Source organism: Trichomycterus rosablanca, chromosome 5 (assembly GCF_030014385.1).
Source record: "Trichomycterus rosablanca isolate fTriRos1 chromosome 5, fTriRos1.hap1, whole genome shotgun sequence".
Lineage (NCBI taxonomy): Eukaryota > Metazoa > Chordata > Actinopteri > Siluriformes > Trichomycteridae > Trichomycterus > Trichomycterus rosablanca.
Window position 1 is genome coordinate 24,066,068 of NC_085992.1, and position 20,117 is coordinate 24,086,184.

The 20,117-nt window shown below is 38.7% G+C and overlaps 1 protein-coding gene across 1 annotated transcript in view; it reads left to right on the forward strand.

Annotated features, from left to right (window-relative positions):
* hcrtr2 (hypocretin (orexin) receptor 2) overlaps nucleotides 1–19,894 on the forward strand; it is a 71,048-nt gene extending 51,154 nt beyond the window's left edge. Inside the window, exons 3-7 of the mRNA XM_062994997.1 lie at nucleotides 1,568–1,823; nucleotides 7,554–7,669; nucleotides 7,844–8,064; nucleotides 10,738–10,859; nucleotides 19,728–19,894. Coding sequence (XP_062851067.1) covers nucleotides 1,568–1,823; nucleotides 7,554–7,669; nucleotides 7,844–8,064; nucleotides 10,738–10,859; nucleotides 19,728–19,894 — 882 coding nt within the window. The remainder of the gene's footprint in view (nucleotides 1–1,567; nucleotides 1,824–7,553; nucleotides 7,670–7,843; nucleotides 8,065–10,737; nucleotides 10,860–19,727) is intronic.
* Nucleotides 19,895–20,117: the final 223 nt, after the last annotated feature.

The window sequence follows — 20,117 nt, forward strand, 5'->3', positions numbered from 1 at the left end:
TTTCAGGTCTGCAACACATTCCAAAAATAGTTGGGACAGTAAAGCATTTACCACTTTGTAATGTTGCCTTTCCTTTTCACCACACTTAAAAGATGTTTTAGCACCGAGGATACCAAGTGATTTAGTGTTTCAGCTTTTATTTTGTCTCATTCTTCCTGCAAACACATCTTAAGATGTGCAACAGTATGGGGTCGTCATTGTCGCATTTTTCCTTTTCAAAATTCTCCACACATTCTCTATTGGGGACAGGTCAGGAATGCAGGCAGGCCAGTCCAGTACCCGTACCCTCTTCTTTCACAGCCATGCCTTTGTAATGTGTGCAGCATGTGGTTTTGCATTGTCCTGTTGAAAAATGCATGGACGTCCCTGGAAAAGATGACGTCTTGAAGGCAGCGTATGTTGCTCTAAGATCTCAATGTACTTTTCTGCATTAATGCTGCCATCACAGAAGTGTAAATGACCTTGGCCAAGGGCACTGACACAGCCCCATACCATGACAGACCCTGGCTTTTGGACTTGTTGCTGATAACAGTCTGGATGGTCCTTTTCGTCTTTGGTCTGGAGGACACGGCGTCCATTTTTTCCAAAAAAGACCTGGAATGCTGATTCATCTGACCACAATACATGTTTTCACTGTTGGTCCATCTTAGATGCCTACGAACCCGTAGAAGTAAACGCCGCTTCTGGACATGGTTAATATAATGCTTCTTAATTGCACAGTAAAGTTTTAAGTGTCATTTGTTCATGTAACTCTGTATTGTAGTGCTTGACAAAGGTTGCCAAAGTATTCCCTCACCCATGTGGTTATATCAGCTATTGTTGAGTGGCGGTTCTTGATGCAGTGCTGTCTGAGGGATTGAAGATCATGGGTGTTCAGCTTAAGCTTGCTCACTGAAATTCCTCCCGATTTCTTGAATCGTTTAATGATATTATGCACTGTAGAGGAAGAAATATGCAAATCCCCTCCAATCTTTCTTTGAGGTACATTGTTTTTAAACATTTCAATAATTTCTCATGCATTTGTTGACAAACTAGAGATCCTCTGATCATCTTTGCTCATTAAAGAAGCTTTTGTACCAAACCATGATTACAATCACCTGTTGACATCACCTGTTTGGAATCACAGGTGTTTTTTCACCTCATTACTAGCCCCAAATTGCCCCCATCCCAACTTTAATTTTGGAATGTGTTGCAGGCCTGAAATGCAGGAATGGAGGTATATTAACAAATAAAATGAATTTGAGCAGATAAAACATTAAATAAGTAAATGTAAGAAACACTGTGTTTTTATTTTTATTTGCATTTTCCATACTGTCCCAACTTTTTCTGATTTGATTCTGATTTATACATGAAAGATTATGTGAAATTAGTGCACAAACAATGTGTACAATTTTGCATACTGTTTTTTTTTATTGTGGCTTAAGGTGCAGCCCACTGGAAACTGAGCTGAACATGCACTTTTTATGTCTTAACTACACTCATTAATGACTTATGTAATATCATTTGTCTCCATTCTTTTACTTCACATTGTTTAGTTTCTCTTTCCTAAACTTTTGCCTGTGCCCAGACAGTCTCCGTGTCTGTGTCCGTGCTGACCCTCAGCTGCATTGCTCAGGATCGCTGGTATGCTATCTGCCACCCTCTCAAATTTAAGAGCACAGCAAAACGGGCTCGCAAGAGCATCATCCTGATCTGGCTAGTGTCCTGTGTGATCATGATACCACAAGCCATTGTCATGGAGTGTAACAGTCTACTGCCGGAGCTGCTGCCTGAGCTTACCAACAAGACTGTTCTCTTCACAGTGTGTGATGAACACTGGGCAGGTAAGGGGCTTTGCACACAAACTATTCATAAACTGTTCACAATTTGACAAAACTGCATTTAGACATGACTAATTTGTCCTTAAATGCATTGCCTGGTTAAAAATGCTTTAGAGCCTTTGACTTGATAAATATTCTAGTGATTGTTTCAACTGTAACAATTGATTTAACCCTAACTGATGCAATAAGCAGTTTCTCATTTTTTTCAATAACCATGTTCCCATTGCTGTGAAAAAGATTTGTTCGTCTGTGTTTTATAAAGGTCAAGGCAAAGGTTACTGGAATTGGGTTAAAAACTGTTCAGTGCATTATTAAAAAGATAGGAAGGATAGTGGTAAACCATCAGCATAGTGGAAGAAATAAGGTTGGAAAAATCTGAATGATGACTATCTGAAATTACTTAAATGCTTGGTGAAGTTGAATCATAAAAATCAACAGCAGAATTTAAGGCTATGTATAATACAACCCCAAATCAGAAAAAAATTGGGACATGGGCAATTTGGGGCTAGTAATGAGGTGAAAAAATTAAATAATGATGTATCATGGTTTGGTACAAAAGCAGCATCCAGAAAAGGCTGAGTCTAATGAACAAAGATGATCAGAGGATGTCCAGTTTGTCAACAAATGTGTGAGAAAATGATTGAAATGTTTAAAAACAATGTACCTCAAAGAAAGATGGGAAGGGATTTGCATATTTTCCCTCTACAGTGCATAATATCATTAAACTATTCAAGGAATCGGGAGGAAATTCAGTGCGTAAAGGCCAAGGGCGCAAGCTTAAGCTAAACGCCTGTGATCTTTGAACCCTCAGACGGCACTGCATCAAGAACTGTCACTCAACAATAGCTGATATAACCACATGGGTGAGGGATTACTTTGGCAAACCTTTGTCAAGCACTACAATACAGAGTTACATGCACAAATGCTACTTACAACTTTTCTGTGCAAAAAAGAAGCCTTATGTTAACCATGTCCAGAAGCGATGTTGACTTCTCTGGGATCTAAGCATCTAGGAAGGACGCCGTGTTCTCCGGACCAAAGACGAAAAGGACCATCCAGACTGTCATCAGTAACAATTCGAAAGCCATGGTCTGTCATGGTATGGGGCTGTGTCAGTGCCCTTGGCAAAGGTCATTTACACTTCTGTGATGGCAGCGTTAATGCAGAAAAGTACATTGAGATCTTAGAGCAACATATTCTGTCTTCAAGACGTCATCTTTTCCAGGGACGTCCATGCATTTTTCAACAAGACAATGCAAAACCACATGCTGCACACATTACAAAGGCATGGCTGTGAAAGAAGAGGGTACAGGTACTGGACTGGCCTGCCTGCAGTCCTGACCTGTCCCCAATAGAGAATGTGTGGAGAATTTTTTAAGGAAAAATGTGACAACAACGACCCCGTACTGTTGCACATCTTAAGACGTGTTTACAGGAAGAATGAGACAAAATAAAAGCTGAAACACTAAATCACTTGGTATCCTCGGTGCCAAAACGTCTTTTAAGTGTGGTAAAAAGGAATGGCAATATTACGAAGTGGTAAATTCTTTACTGTCCCAACTTTTTTTGGAATGTGTTGCAGGCCTGAAATGCAGGAATGGCTGTTTATTAATAAATGAAACGAAGTTGAGCAGACAAAACATGAAATATCTCAGGTTCATCCTGTCTGCAATCAAATAAAAGTAAATGTAAAGAGCACTGTGTTTTTTTATTATCTGCATTTTCCATGCTGTCCCAACTATTTCTGATTTAGGGTTGTAGTAAAAGAAAGATCATTTTCATAAACACAATGCAAGGAGAACTGATAGGATTAGGACTAAACAGCTGACCACTTGTTATTTAGGTTACATTTACATTTACATTTTCTGCATTTAGCAGACTTACAGAAGTGCTTCCATAGTAAACATTTCATTTCTCAAGTTTTAGTAAACAACAGTCGAAAAACACAAATCAGCTGAAACCTGTTAGAACCAAAGTGTTTTTTTGTTTTGTTTTTTTTGGAAATGGAAAAAATTTTTTTGTAAATAAGTACAAGTCAGCTTAAGTGCTTAGTAAAAAGGTGGGTTTTTAATCGTTTTTTTTAAAGACAGCAAGAGACTCAGATGTTCGGACAGACACATGTAAAAAGAAAAGTTTGGTTACATGTAAAAAGAAAAGTGTACAAGCCTGTATCGAGATCTGGGTTTTCTTCAGCTGGTCTGGTTAGGCTCATCAATGCTATACGGAAGTAAAATGAAGTCAGCTGACTACCTGAATGTCTTGAAACTGTAATTAATGGATTTTTTTCTTTCCTGGTGGCATGGGTAAATTCGAGGATCCCAGTGACATTCTTCAGGCTCAAACCGTGAAAGAGCACCAGGCTAAAATTCATTCGGAGAGCATAGGAAATCAATTTACACATTAGCTGACCACCATAGATTCCTGACCTTCAATTTAATTTAAAGACTTTGTGCTTGAGAGGACTCTCAGTTTCGACTCTCAGTTCCGACTCTCCTGTAATCAATACTTCAAGATCTTGGCCGAAGATTACTGCAACTAAAATCTTGAGTTAATCAGGCAGAGTAAAATCCATACAGACTTATATTCAGTTTCTCCTGTAAAATATACATTTTATTTATATTGAATCGTACCATCAAACTCAAGCAGTCATGATGTACGGTAATTTCAAAGGAAGAGATAAACAACATTAAAATGCAAACCTAATTTCTGGAAAGTTGGGACATTTTATAAATGTAGCAAAAAGACCATATGTTAATTCTTATTTAACTGACAAAGTAAAAAGAAAAGATTTTCATTGATTTCAGTGTTCAACTTTTTTGTAATTTTTTTTTTATATGTAGTTCTTTAAATACATTAAATCACATTATTGTTGTTGTTTTTTTTTAACGATAAGCGTTTTAGACTCTCAGAAAAGCTGATTTTTACAATTTCTCAGAACCCTGAGCTATAACACAAGTTTAAAAGTGAAACAGGATAAAAATGTGTTTCTCATGTTTGCATGACGTTTAACCACACCGCTCAAGCCGAGCGCTGAACAAAACTGCAGTCACACGCACGTTGAGTTTAAGGGAAACATTGAGTTTAAAGGTACAAATTTCTTGACAAAGGGCGTTGAGTTTCAAAGATTTTGAGTATGGAAACGTTGAGTTACAAGGTAATACTGTAATACATTTACAAGAAAGTAATCGTAAAACCTTTAGAAATACCATTATATTTGCGTTATTTGCTAATGTAACATGGTATAATTTTATTCAAATTAGTTATGGACTAACATTTGCTGTCAAAACTAATAACACACAAACAACCAAGCTTTGGGGTACTTGGGTGGCACAGATGTATAAAACACTAGCCCACTACCACTTATAGCCAGAGTTTAAATCTTATCAGTAATATTGGTCAGTTGAGTGTCTACACAGACATGATTGGCTGTGTCTGGAAGGGGGGGGGGGGGGGAGACTGCTTAGCCATTGGGAGGTGCATTTGGTAGGTATAAGGTATGTAAACCAGAATGTTCTGCTGTGCATAAAGAAGAATAAATGCACTTTACTTTTACTGTACTGCATTCACCTAGAGGGCATAATTGGCAGTGCCTGCAGGGCGGAATAACCGGACTATGTGGGTGGGGTCTTTAAACGCTGTGTAAGGACCCTGATTGGCAGATTGTGCTGATTGGCTGATTGTGCCCAGCCGACCGGTGGCAACGCCGAGTTATGCCCTCTCACCTAGAGGGCATAATTGGCAGTGCCTGCAGGGCGGAATAACCGGACTATGTGGGTGGGGTCTTTAAACGCTGTGTAAGGACCCTGATTGGCAGATTGTGCTGATTGGCTGATTGTGCCCAGCCGACCGGTGACAACGCCGAGTTTCGAACCGATGAGTTTGGAATCTCAGTGCTGATATGCTAGCGAAATATCCCACTGCGCCACCTGGGCGCCAATTTTACTGTACTTTTAATAAACATGACTAATCATTTATCGTCTAAGCTTGAAAAAGATTGTGAACCTCTACGCTAACAACTTATCTAATAATTTAATGTGTGTTATTAGTTTAGGTGCACTGAATAGCCAAAACTATGTGGACATCTTACCATGAGCTTATACATGAAGTTGGATATCTACTAGCATTAACATAAACTCCCTTGTTGCAATAACAGCCTCAACCATTCTAGGAAGGCTTTCTTAAAGATTGTATGGTGTATCTGTAAGAATTTTGTCAAGCACTGTTATTGCCCAAGAATACTTAACTTACATTGTACACTCTAATTCATCCCAAGTTCCTCCACACCAGACTTGTTAAATCATGTCTTCATGGACCTTGCTTCTGAAACAGAAAGTTGCCGGAATACCCCCAAACTATTGGCACAAAGTTGGACTGACATCGATTAGGCATAACATTATGACCACCTTTCTAATATTGTGTTGGTCCCCCTTTTGCTGCCAAAACAGCCCTGACCCATCAAGGCATGGACTCCATTAGACCACTGAAGGTGTGCTGTGGTATCTGGCACCAAGATGTTAGCAGCAGATCCTTTTATTCCTGTAAGTTGCGAGGTGGGGCCTCCATGGATCGGACTTGTTTGTCCAGCACATCCCACAGATGCTCGATTCGATTGTGATCTGGAAATTTGGAGGCCACGTCAACACCTCAAACTTGTTGTTGTGCTCCTCAAACCATTCCTGAACCATTTTTGCTTTGTGGCAGGGCGCATTATCCTGCTGAAAGAGGCCACAGCCAACAGGGAATATCGTTTCCATGAAAGGGTGTACATGGTCTGCAACAATGCTTAGTTAGATGGTACGTGTCAAATTAACATCCACATGGATGGCAGGACCCAAGGTTTCCCAGCAGAACATTGCTCAAAGCATCACACTGCCTCCTCCAGCTTGCCTTCTTCCCATAGTGCATCTTGGTGCATGTGTTCTCCAGATAAGCACCCAGCCATCCACGTGATATAAAAAAAAACGTGATTGATCAGACCAGGCCACCTTCTTCCATTGCTCCGTGGTCCAGTTCCGATGCTCACGTGCCCATTGTTGGCACTTTCGGCAGTGGACAGGGGTCAGCATGGGCACCCTGACTGGTCAGCGGCTATGCAGCCCATTCACAACAAACTGCAATGCACAGTGTATTCTGACATTTTTCTATCAGAACCAGCATTCACTTCTTCAGCAGTTTGAGCTACAGTAGCTCGTCTGTTGGATCAGCCTTCACGGTCGCCCATGACCCTGTCGCCAGTTTACCACTGTTCCTTTCTTGGACCACTTTTGATAGATACTGACCACTGCAGACTGGGAACACCCCACATAAGCTGCAGTTTTGGAGATGCTCTGACCCAGTTGTCTAGCCCTCGTCAAACTCACTCAAATCTTTACACTTGCCCATTTTTCCTGCTTCTAACACATCAATTTTGAGGATAAAATGTTCACTTGCTGTCTAATATATCCCACCCACTATGCCGTGATGAAGAGATAATCAGTGTTACTCACTTCACCTGTCAGTGGTCATAATGTTATGCCTGCACGGTGGATGTATTACCTTTTAGCAGTGGGTGTGGCTGAAACACTTTATTATTGAATAAACCAATTTAATAACCAATCATTAAATTAATAGGGTTGTCCATACTAGGCCAAATATGGTATACTGTGTGTTTCTTTTTATTTTTACTTTATGATTTAAAATAAGCAAAAGTAAATTTTAGCTTTTTATTATACTGTTTTCACTCTTATATTACAGATGAGATCTATCCCAAGGTTTACCACATCTGCTTCTTTATTGTCACCTATTTTGCCCCTTTGTGTCTGATGGTTCTGGCGTACATCCAGATCTGCCATAAGCTCTGGTGCCAGCAGGTAAAAAACCTCCCACCATGCTACCTCTTTTGAACTTTAACATTGTTCACAAATGATACACAGTTTGGTGTGTTAGAAGCTCAGTGATGTTAGTATTAGTGCATTTCAAAGAGTTTGCTGTGATTGTATTTCAGTTGTAATCTACATGGAATGTAATGTTTTTTTTGTGATAAGATTCCAGGGAGTTCATCAGTGCTGCAGAGAAAGTGGAAATCTCTGCACTGTTCAGCTCAGGCAGCAGGCACTGGTGAGTCTGTCAAGGTTAAGACCACTACGGTGTCAGCTGAAATTAAGCAGGTGAAGGCCAGACGAAAAACAGCACGCATGCTGATGGTGGTGCTTTTTGTTTTTGCCATCTGTTACCTGCCCATTAGCGTCCTCAACATAATGAAAAGGTACAGATCTAAAATAGCTCTTTGTTTTCTAAAAGATTTATAACAGTTAAATGATATATAATTGTATATAATTATTCTAAATACATAAAGATATGGGATTCAGAAGCATTTACACTTTTTCTATCTGTGCACTTTAGATTTTGAATAAATATAATTGCCATTTTTTATTCAGCAATCTACTTCTAATTACCCATAATAATGAAGTAAAAAAAACATACTCATACCCCTTGCTGTGGGCTCCAAATGATGGTCAGGTGCAAACTGTTAAATTAATTGGAAATAGTTAAGAAAGGCACACCCCTGGGTATATAAGGCTGCACTTACCACTGAAGCACTTTGTAGTTCTAAAATTACTGACTGTAGTCCATCTGTTTCTCTGCATGCTTTGTTAGCCCCCTTTCATGCTGTTCTTCAATAGTCTATAAAAGCGTCTGCTAAATGCTGAAAATGTAAATAGACCAACAAGGTAGGAGTGTCTAATGGACAGTGAGTGGACATGGTATTTAAAAACTCCAGCAGCGCTGCTGTCTCTTATCCATTTATACCAGCACAACACACACTAACACACCACCACAATGTCAGTGTCACTGCAGTGCTGAGAATGATCCACCATCTAAATAATACCTGCTCTGCGGGGGCCCTGACCATTGAAGAACAGGGTGAAAGCAGGCTAAAAAAGTATGTAGAGAAATATATGAACTTCAATCAACTACAAAGTGCTTCTATATGGTAGGTGGTGCTGATAAATTGGACAGTGAGTGTAGAAACAAGGAGGTGGTTTTAATGTTATGGCTGATCAGTGTATACTGCATTGCTAGGTCAAAAACCAAGCCACAGAGTTGAAGATACTGGAGCTCTGCAATCAAATTGTGGCAAGATGGCAGAGATGAGATCGAAGCAAGGATATAAAATATCTAAGGCTTTTAGTGTTTCCAGTGGCACAGAGGCCTCATTTATTTTTAATTAGAAGAATATTGGCTTAACATTAAACCTTCTTTAACTTGGCTGTACAGCTAAAGAAGGTAAGGGAGTAAGAAAGAAGCTGACAGTCACTTTACAAAAGCTTTAAATCCTGTACAGAGGTCAGAGATCCAGTTTGAAGGGCAATCAAAGATGCAGCACTTGATAAATCAGGCTTTTAAGGCAGTCTGGCAAAATTGAAGCCATTATTGAGTAAAAGGCACATAAAAGCCCTCTTACAATTTGCTAAACAGACAAAGGGAAGAAAAATCTGGTCTAATGGGACATGAATTTAACAGCTAAACAGCACAAAATCTGTTGAAAGGGACAGATGAATGCAGTCAGTTTATGGAACATCCATTAAAGCGATATTAATCTTGACTGAGGCAACAGTTCACCTTTCAACCTGACAATGCATACAGTCAACATTTAACTTGATTATTATGGGATATTTAGGGTAGATTGATGGGTAAGATGGCAAATATTTTTACTTAAAATCACATCCATCATGCACTAAGCAGACTAAATCATTTGTTTATTCATTTAATTGTGTTATGTTGTGGGACATTTTAGTATGTGTTATTTATAATTATATAGCGTTGTGTATCTCTCAGTCGACATACACCGATCAGGCATAACATTATGACCAAGTTCCTAATATTGTGTTGGTCCCCCTTTTGCTGCCAAAACAGCCCTGACCCGTCAAGGCATGGACTCCACTAGACCCCTGAAGGTGTGCTTTGGTATCTGGCACCAAGATGTTAGCAGTAGATCCTCCAGCCTTCGCTCCCCATGTGCATCAATGATCTTTGGCCGCCCATGACCCTGTCGCCGGTTTACCACTCTTCCTTCCTTGAACCACTTTTGATAGATACTGACGACTGCAGACCGGGAACATCCCACAAGAGCTGCAGTTTTGGAGATGCTCTGACCCAGTCGTCTAGCCATCACAATTCGGCCCTTGTCAAACTTGCTCAAATCCTTACGCTTGCTTATTTTTTTCTGCTTCTAACACATTAACTTTGAGGATAAAATGTTTTTTTTTGCATTTTCTTGGGATTTTTCTTCTTGTTTAAATTTTTACCCAATTGCTGACCCCCGCCCCAATTGAGGAGAGCGAACTGACACATGCCCCCTTCGACAAGTGTGCAGTAGCTGACTGCATCTTTTCACCTGCATGAGGCGAGTTTATATGCGGATCAGCTTTGTGTATGGAGAGACACACCCTGATCAACACATTATTCCCTGACTCTGTGCAGGCACTATCAATCAGCCAGCAGAGGTCATAATTGCATCAGTTATGTGGTCTCTATCCGGCATTTCCCTTTCCTGGATGAACAACAGCCAAATGTTGTTCATATAGCCGCCCAGACCAGCCGGATGGCAGAGCTGAGATTCGATCAGTGTTATTCACTTCACCTGTCAGTTTTCATAATGTTATGCCTGGTCGGTGTAATTTGAATAATTTTGGGTAAACAGGAAATTCCATGAGCTAATTTGCAGGACAAGGATGACTATAATAAGCCATATGCACAAAAACTATTGTTTGTTCATTAAAAATATATTGTACTGCCAATTGTACTGCAGAATTGTTGTGCTAATGCATTGTTATTGTTCTATTTCATTTAAACGTGTTAAATGATAGAATATACCTAATTTAAGTATCATATCTGTCCAAGATTATTCTCATTCTTATCCTATTGTCATCTCCAGAGTGTTTGGTGCTTTCAAGAATACAAACAACAGAGAGGCGGTGTACGCCTGGTTTACCTTTTCCCACTGGCTAATTTATGCTAATAGTGCTGCCAATCCCATTATCTACAATTTCCTCAGTGGTAAGTTACTAAGCCCTAAATCTAATCCAATAATTTAGACACCAGTGAACAAAATAACAAATTTCTTAATCCACTGTATTTTTTGTTCACTTTTTTTCATACGGTAACAACTGTGGTTTACTTTTTTGTGTATTTGATTGTTAGTTTTCATATTTCATATTGTATTTGTTATTGTAATGTATTTTAATTTATACAGGAAATGTTATTGTAACATATTCTTTGGACAGCAATAATAAAAGTTCTTAGAGTTCTCAGCTCTCCTGATCTTGTACAGATCAGCTTTATAGCCACTTTTGTGGATCCTATTACATACATTACCACATAAACTAATTTACCCACCTATGCATGAAGAAAAACTGGCAGTAAGCATCACCTGGCTAATACCATACCAGTGGTAAAATAAATATAAAATATATGCTCAAGATTTTTTTAATTGTGTTATTCACACCGATTGATTTGGAATAAAGAATTTAGTATACAATGTAACAAGAAAACATGTCCAATTTGTCCTATTAATGGAAAACATGTTGTAATATCACAAAAACATTATGTGCATCCTATGCTTCATTTAGCTTGAAATTTGTCATGATGTTCCTAAATGAACAGTTTTTGCTGTGTCCATTTTTTAAGTTGAGGGTGCCTTGGTTTCAAAATAATGAATAAAATTATTAAGGGCAACAACATCTATTTTTTTATTTATTTCAATAGTTTAAATACTAAAGAAAAACAACATTTTTTAAATTTAGTTTCTCTTTTAAATAATTTAAACATATTTATTTATTATTGTTCTGTCAGCTATGTTACTAACAGAACTCCACTCAGCAACTCAAAAATGGTTTGTTCTAAAACTATGTGACCAGCATTACATGATATCATTTTTCTCTGTAGAGGGCATATTGAACAAACTGTGGTGAATGTTCTCTTATTTTAAAAAATATTTTATCTATAATAGAACATTGTCAATGAGTATATTAATTAGTAAAAAAATACATTGTTATGGTTACAATTTTTTTAATAATTTTAATTCAAATGTATGTTCAAATTAGACATTACTCTGTTCAAGAAATGACATGTGGTCAGCCAGGCAAGGTCTACCACTGAAGTTATGGGTCAAAATAGGAAAATTGTCAACTAAGTTACCTAGTAGTCTACATCTACTTGCCCTTTTAAATAAAATAAAAAATAATTATGTTTAAGCTTTGCAGCTAGTGGATATGTTACACTAAAGGAATATATTAACTTGAACCACTGATTGTTCTGTTGAGAAAGAACATTGTTTTTGTACTTTTTGGTGATGTGAAATGTACCCCAAATTATAGAATGACCCATATGTGTGTGTTTTATGCAAGTGGGTGTGTGTGTGTGGCATCAAAATTTAAGTATTTTGCCAAAAATACATTACAATTTAAATTGTATAATTTGGTTATAATTATTTTTATTAGTAAAACTAATAACTAAATAGAGTAAGACTACAAATATAGCATGGTATAGTTTTTTAAAGAATATCACTTGTTGCACTGTAAGTTCATTTATTACACTGCATAAACTGTGAAAACTCATAAAAATAATTTGTATACCGTGCAAGAAAAGTATCACTGAAACAGCAGGTGGACAAAGGCTGCTTGTGGACAGCCTTTGTGAATACTCACCAACAGTGGTCTGCGAAAGGAAAAAACCACATACAGGATGTTGGATGGCTAACATTTATCAATGCAATGATGACTAAGTTCTGGTATGGACCAACAGAAAAACTACCATGACTTTAATGGCAAATCATTTCAATACTGGTGATAAATAGTGGAAAAATGTGTCTCAACACACATAACATCAGACTAGTCTAAGTGTCTATGATCTTTCCAGTCCAACATCAAAAGCACCTATAGGCATGCATGCATTGGAACAGGAGCGATAAACATTGGGGCAATAAAGGAAGATCGACTGATCTGTTAAATCCTATCGTATCCATGATCATGTAAACAACCAAGGACATGTGTATTGTTTACCCGTACAACAGATGGCAACAGAATGCTCTGTAGTATTATCAACTGAGTGCAAGCATGTATTTCGTGGGGGTGTGGATACTTTTGTTCAAACAGGTTCAAATCAGGTGCTGTGTTTATCCGAGCACAAAGTTGGAGGGGTGTAAATACTTTTGCTCAGACAGGTACTGTTTGTGTGTGTGTGTGTGCAAGCATGCAGATGTTGGGGGTATGAATACTTTTGCTCAGACAGGTACTGTGTGTGTGTGTGTGTGTGTGCAAGCATGCAGATGTTGGGAGTATGAGTACTTTTGCTCAGGCAGGTGATTGTGTGTGTGTATACAAGCACATACCTGTATTTGGTAGAAATGTGAAATGTTTTGGTCAGGTAGGTGACTTTGTGTGTGTGTGTGCAAGCTGTCTGTCTCGCAGAAGTACCATAGATAGACATGCCTTTTAAAAAATGAACAGGAGTAAATGTGTCAAAAAAGGGGATAAAAACAGGTGTGAAGGGGGAAGGAACACTTGTTTCCAAAAACTGTATACAAGCCATCAATGGGACTGACCTTTTAGAGGTGACAGTGTTGATATCTCGAAAAATGTAGATGGGGTGCAAATACTTTTATTTGGACAGAGGAGTGTGCGTGTGCAAGCACAAAAGCATGTTTCTTAAATGTTAATGTGTTGCTAGGTGTTTCCCAAGGTGTACTTGTTGGTTGTTAAGGTTTTCTTAAGTGGTTGCTAAGGTATAGCTAGATTGTTGCTATGGTAACAAGTTGTTGTTAGAGTTGCTAGGCAGTTACTGAGATAATGCCAAGTGGTTGCTAAGGTGTTGCTAGGCAGTTGTTTGGTGTTGGTTTAATTGCTAACACATTGTGTTGCTGGGTTGTTGCTAAAATTTTGCTATGCAGTTGCTAAGTTATAGCAAGGTTGCTAAGCTGTTGCTAGATCATTGTTAAGATGTTGCTAAGCAGGTGTCAAGGTGTATCGGGTTGTTGCTAAAGTGTTGCTAGGTGGTATCTAAGATGTTACTAGTGGATATACTGGTGCTGGTCATAAAACTAGAATATCATGAAAAAGTTGATTTATTTCAGTAATTCCATTCAAAAAGTGAAACTTGTATATTATATTCATTCATTACACACAGACTGATATATTTCAAATGTTTATTTCTTTTAATGTTGATGATTATAACTGACAACTAATGAAAACCCCAAATTCAGTATCTCAGAAAATTATAATATTGTGACAAGGTACAATATTGAAGACACCTGGTGCCACACTCTAATCAGCTAATTAACTCAAAACACCTGCAAAGGCCTTTAAATGGTCTCTCAGTCTAGTTCTGTAGGCTACACAATCATGGGGAAGACTGCTGACTTGACAGTTGTCCAAAAGATGACCATTGACACCTTGCACAAGGAGGGCAAGACACAAAAGGTCATTGCTAAAGAGGCTGGCTGTTCACAGAGCTCTGTGTCCAAGCACATTAATAGAGAGGCGAAGGGAAGGAAAAGATGTTGTTGGAAAAAATGTACAAGCAAAGGGATAACCACACCCTGGAGAGGATTGTGAAACATAACCCATTCAAAAATGTGGGGGAGATTCACAAAGAGTGGACTGCAGCTGGAGTCAGTGCTTCAAGAACCACCACGCACAGACGTATGCAAGACATGGGTTTCAGCTGTCGCATTCCTTGTGTCAAGCCAATCTTGAACAAGAGACAGCGTCAGAAGCGTCTCGCCTGGTCTAAAGACAAAAAGGACTGCTGAGTGGTCCAAAGTTATGTTCTCTGATGAAAGTAATTTTTGCATTACCTTTCAAAATCAAGGTCCCAGAGTCTGGAGGAAGAGAGGAGAGGCACAGAATCCATGTTGCTTGAGGTCCAGTGTAAAGTTTCCACAGTCAGTGATGGATTGGAGTGCCATGTCATCTGCTGGTGTTGGTCCACTGTGTTTTCTGAGGTCCAAGGTCAACGCAACCGTCTACCAGGAAGTTTTAGAGCACTTCATGCTTCCTGCTGCTGACCAACTTTATGGAGATGCAGATTTCATTTTCCAACAGGACTTGGCACCTGCACACAGTGCCAAAGCTACCAGTACCTGGTTTAAGGACCTTGGTATCCCTGTTTTTAATTGGCCAGCAAACTCGCCTGAAGTTAACCCTATAGAAAATCTATGGGGTATTGTGAAGAGGAAGATGCGATACGCCAGACCCAACAATTCAGAAGAGCTGAAGGCCACTATCAGAGCAACCTGGGCTCTCATAACACCTGAGCAGTGCCACAGACTAATGGACTCCATGCCACGCCGCATTGCTGCAGTAATCCAGGCAAAAGGAGCCCCAACTAAGTATTGAGTGCTGTACATGCTCATACTTTTCATGTTCATACTTTTCAGTTGGCCAACATTTCTAAGAATCCTTTTTTTGTATTGGTCTTAAGTAATATTCAAATTTTCTGAGATACTGAATTTGGGGTTTTCATTAGTTGTCAGTTATAATCATCAACATTAAAAGAAATAAACATTTGAAATATATCAGTCTGTGTGTAATGAATGAATATAATATACAAGTTTCACTTTTTGAATGGAATTACTGAAATAAATCAACTTTTTCATGATATTCTAATTTTATGACCATCACCAGTATATAGGCGATGGTTGCCAAGGTATTCCTTGGTGGTTAATACGATAACAAGTTGAATGCGGAGGTGTGGGTATGCGGTTGCCAAGGTGTAGCTACATAATTACCAAGGTGTACTGAAGTTACAGGATAGTTGATAGGTGATTGCTAAAGCATTTTAGGTTGTTGCTAGAGTGTATGCAAACATGTATGAAGAAAAGGAGTGTGAATACTCTTGCTCAAATATGTGATTGTGTGTGCAAGTATGCAGTTGATGTGGGGGTGGAGATACATTCACTCGGACAGGTGACTGTGTGCAAGCACGTATTTGGTGGTGGTGGTGTGAATACTTTTGCTCAGGCAGGTGTTTGGTTGCTAAGGTTTGCTAAGGTTGCTAATTTAAATGAAATATGAAATAATAATATATTATTTTTGCTGTTAGTGTATGCGTTAAAGCACTCAGTTGGTGGGGGGCGTGTATTATTGCTGAGACTGGTTTGTGTGCAATCATGCGGTAGGTGGGTTGTGAATACTTTTTTTCTCAAACAAGTGACTGTGTGCAAGCACGTAGTTGGTGGAGGTGTAAATACTTTTGCTCAGACAGCTGAAGTTTTGTGCAAGCACTCAGTGGATGAGTGAATACTTTTGCTTAGGCAGGTGACTTTGTGGGTGCAAGTACGTAGTTTGTTGAGTGTAAATACTTTTGCTTAGACAAGTAACTGTGTGTGTGCAAGTACGTAGTTGGTGGGGTTTAAATATTTTTGCTTTGGCAGATTGTGTGTGTGTGTAAGCACATAGTTTGTAGAGTGTAAATACATTTTCTATGTTGTTCTCATAAAATTTTACAATTTAAAAAATTTCTGTTTTGAAGGGCACTTGGTTCAGCTGCTTTCACCTCGTCTGTGTCCCATCTCTCTTCCACTTTTCTTTCTCTGTTGTCTTAAAGGTGCTATAAGATAAGACGATATCAGCATGACATTTTCAATATCAGGGCCTCTGCCCACAATCTTGTCTTCCACTTCACTACTGGATTAAACTTTTAACTCACCTTTTGGGCTAATACATTTTATACAGTATTAATATTCAGTGTTAACATGTACTGTATGTCATGTCCTAGGAAATCTGCCAGCTAGTCCCTTCTGCCAGCTAGGGCTCTTCTCTCTCATTAGTTATAGGGGGATTACCCAATTTTATTTTGTTATTTATTTCCATCCTATCCTTTTCTGTGCTCTGCATTCGGAATCTTTCATTGTAGGTCAGTTGATTGGTGGACCGAGTGGCTGGTTGGCTGGCCGTGGTCGCGGGTCCCACCTAGGGCTCTTCGCTCTCATTAGTTAGGGGAATTTCCCCATTTTATTTTGTTATTTATTTCCATCCTTTCCTTTTCTGTGCTCTGCATTTGGGATCTTTCATTGTAGGTCAGTTGATTGGTGGACCGAGTAGCTGGTTGGCTGGCCGCGGGTCCCACCTAGGGCTCTTCGCTCTCATTAGTTAGGGGGATTACCCAATTTTATTTGATTTATTTCCATCCTCTTCTTTTCTGTGCTCTGCATCTTGGGTCCTGTTTTTGTACACAGCTGGTTGTCTCTGTTGTACCAGCCCACCTACCCACCCCGTTACACTTGGAAAAGTCTGACAACTTAATGTTTGTTATTTGACTAAATAAATGTTTAGTTGAAAGCAAAATGCCTCTGTCTTCACAATAAAAAGGCTTCATCACCGGTCATGCAACAAAGTATATTCTTTAAGTTTATGTCATATTTAACTGTTGTTCAAAAAGCAGAGAGTGATCATACTTTCTTCCTACTCCTTCTAGGACCTTGGTCATCAGTTGGCTTCAGTAGGCAGTTCTTCACATTTCCATTGTGACTTCTTTGCATATAGGCTTTGGCAATGGATACAGTGTATGAACGTCTTTGCTCTCTTTGTTTAGGCTGGCCGATAACAAGCAACCATCATCACAAACCCTTCTCAGACTATCTCTGCAAAGTCTTGCTTTTGACATTCTTTGGAATTTTTTGGGGTGCATGCTTGCCTTTACATCCTCAGGTTAATTTTCATGAACAGTGACTAGATGTCTTGTAGTTTTAGTGCATGGAGTTTTTGTCATGTATTGATGTATCAACAGCTGCTTCAATGTAGGCCACAGCTTCATCTGTGGGCTGAAGCCTTCTCTCACACTGGTTTGTAGCCATCTGTAAGGTTTGAAATTAAGTTTTTTTTCCCCCAATATTCCACCCAATCCAGTTATATCCAATTGCCCAATAGCACCCAATTCTGCTTCTTCCACTTCTGCTGACCTCGGAGGGCTGCACAAACAGAGGCCCTCTCTGACGTGTACCGCTGCCGATAACTTATTTTTCACCTGCATGAGACGAACTTGTAAAGATCAGCATCGCACATGAATAGCCACGCACCAATCTCTTATTCCCTGTTTCTATGCTGGCATCATCAGTCAGCCAGGAAAGACTGTAATTGCAGCAGTTAAGAAAAGAATCCACTCTGACATTCCCACCCCAATCATTGTCTATATAAAAGCGCTGCGTGACACAAGCACCCATGAAGGGGTGTTGAGAGATTAACACAGTATTTGTGCACCACCAAAACCACTGGCTGCACATTGAACCCATGTTCACCATCACTACTGTCCAGAACAGGGGTGCTCATATCAATTTGGGACAATGAATGCTATCTAAGCAATATACAGACCTGTTTTAGCTGGAAGGACTGTGGACACTGTGCTACCAAACAGAGGCTAAGTGCTAGTAAGTGAGATAAACAAATAGCGAGTCAGTGCTAACAAACACAACACAACACTCAGTTAAAAAAACTGAAACATCATTAATAACCCTGTTAAAACATACCTCTGAGAGACTTGAATTGTTCATCTAAGATTTACACAATAAACTCTGTAATCATGAGGTATTAAACTTTAGGTTGATGGTGACCAAAGAGTGTTTAAATTAAACACATTTTTTAAAAGATAAAATAGACATTTTACTACTGGGGACTTAAATGTTTCTCTTCTTTTATAAAGAGGCACCTGTTTTACTGGTGTTTACCCTGACATTTGTCTTCAAAATGATGTTGTGCAGGTGCACACACACACATACACACTCCCCTTTACATTTAACCGACCTTGAGAACAGACCACTGTTCTGTTTATTGGGTTAAGTAAAATAATCCCTGTTTATTAAGGCACAATACATTCATGATAAAAAGTTGACCATTATGTAAATTATTTATGTTTGAACTAGCATAGTTTAGAAAACTACAATTGGGCAAGCAAGAGTGTCTTCCAATTATTCAATCACATAAAAAGTATATATAAAGTATAAGAAGTGTATATAAACTTTTAACTATATTTCTACATATTATTACAACCCCAAATCAGAAAAAGCTGTGACAGCATAGAAAATGCAAATAATAATAAAAAAAAACACAGAATTTCTTACATTTACTTTGACTTTTATTTGATTGCAGATGGATTGAACCCAATATATTTCATGTTTTGTCTGGTCAACTTCATTTCATTTATTAATAAGCATCCATTCCTGCATTTCAGGCCTGCAACACATTTAAAAAAAAAAAGGTTGGGACAGTAAAGCATTTATCACTTTGTAATGTTGCCACCACACTTAAAAGACGTTTTGGCACCGAGGATACCAAGTGATTTAGTGTTTCAGCTTTTATTTTGTCTCATTCTTCCTGCAAACACGTCTTAAGATGTACAACAGTACGGGGTCGTCGTTGTCGCATTTTTCATTTCAAAATTCTCAGCCCTTGGCCTTTACGCACTGAAATTCCTCCCGATTTCTTGAATCATTTAATGATATTATGCACTGTAGAGGAAGAAATATGCAAATCCCTTTCAATCTTTCTTTGAGGTACATTATTTTCAAACATTTCAATAATGTTCTCATGCATTTGTTGACAAACTGGAGATCCTTTGGCCATCTTTGCTCATCAAAGACTCCTGGATGCTGCTTTTGTACCAAACCACGGTTACAATCACCTGTTGACATCAAATGGTTGGAATGTCCATTACTGTCCCAACTTTTTCTGATTTGGGGTTGTATTATTATTATTATTAATATTATTGTGGTGCATTATATTTTATTATTTTCCATTTTTAACATTCATTTTAAAAGTAATCAACTTAATAATTTGTTGCTTTCACATATGTTAGTCCTTGATTTTTTTTTTTAATTATTATTTATTATTACAGTACTTTCTAACTAATGTTGAATTTTTCGTGCTTGTGCAGGTAAATTCCGGGAGGAGTTTAAAGCAGCATTTACTTGTCACCGTTCAAGCAGAGGAGAAAAAACTGAGCGAGTGAGGGCCAAGATGAGCACAGACAGCCATAAATCCCTGTCCACACAAGTCAGCCATTTTGACAATGTCTCAAGGATCTCGGACCTTGTTGTGTAGCCCTGATTTGGAGGACTAATCCTAACAGTGTGGCAAGCTTAATACTTACTTCAACTGGATGCACAGAACGCTTTAACGAACACATTTGCTTCAGAGAATCACCAGTGCTCCATGAAGAAGACATTCAGCAGCAAATAGGAGCTTAAGTGACCACTCACATTACATTTGTTCTCTTACAAAATATTTGTTATTTTGGCTCTAGACGACTGCAAATGCAAGTGAT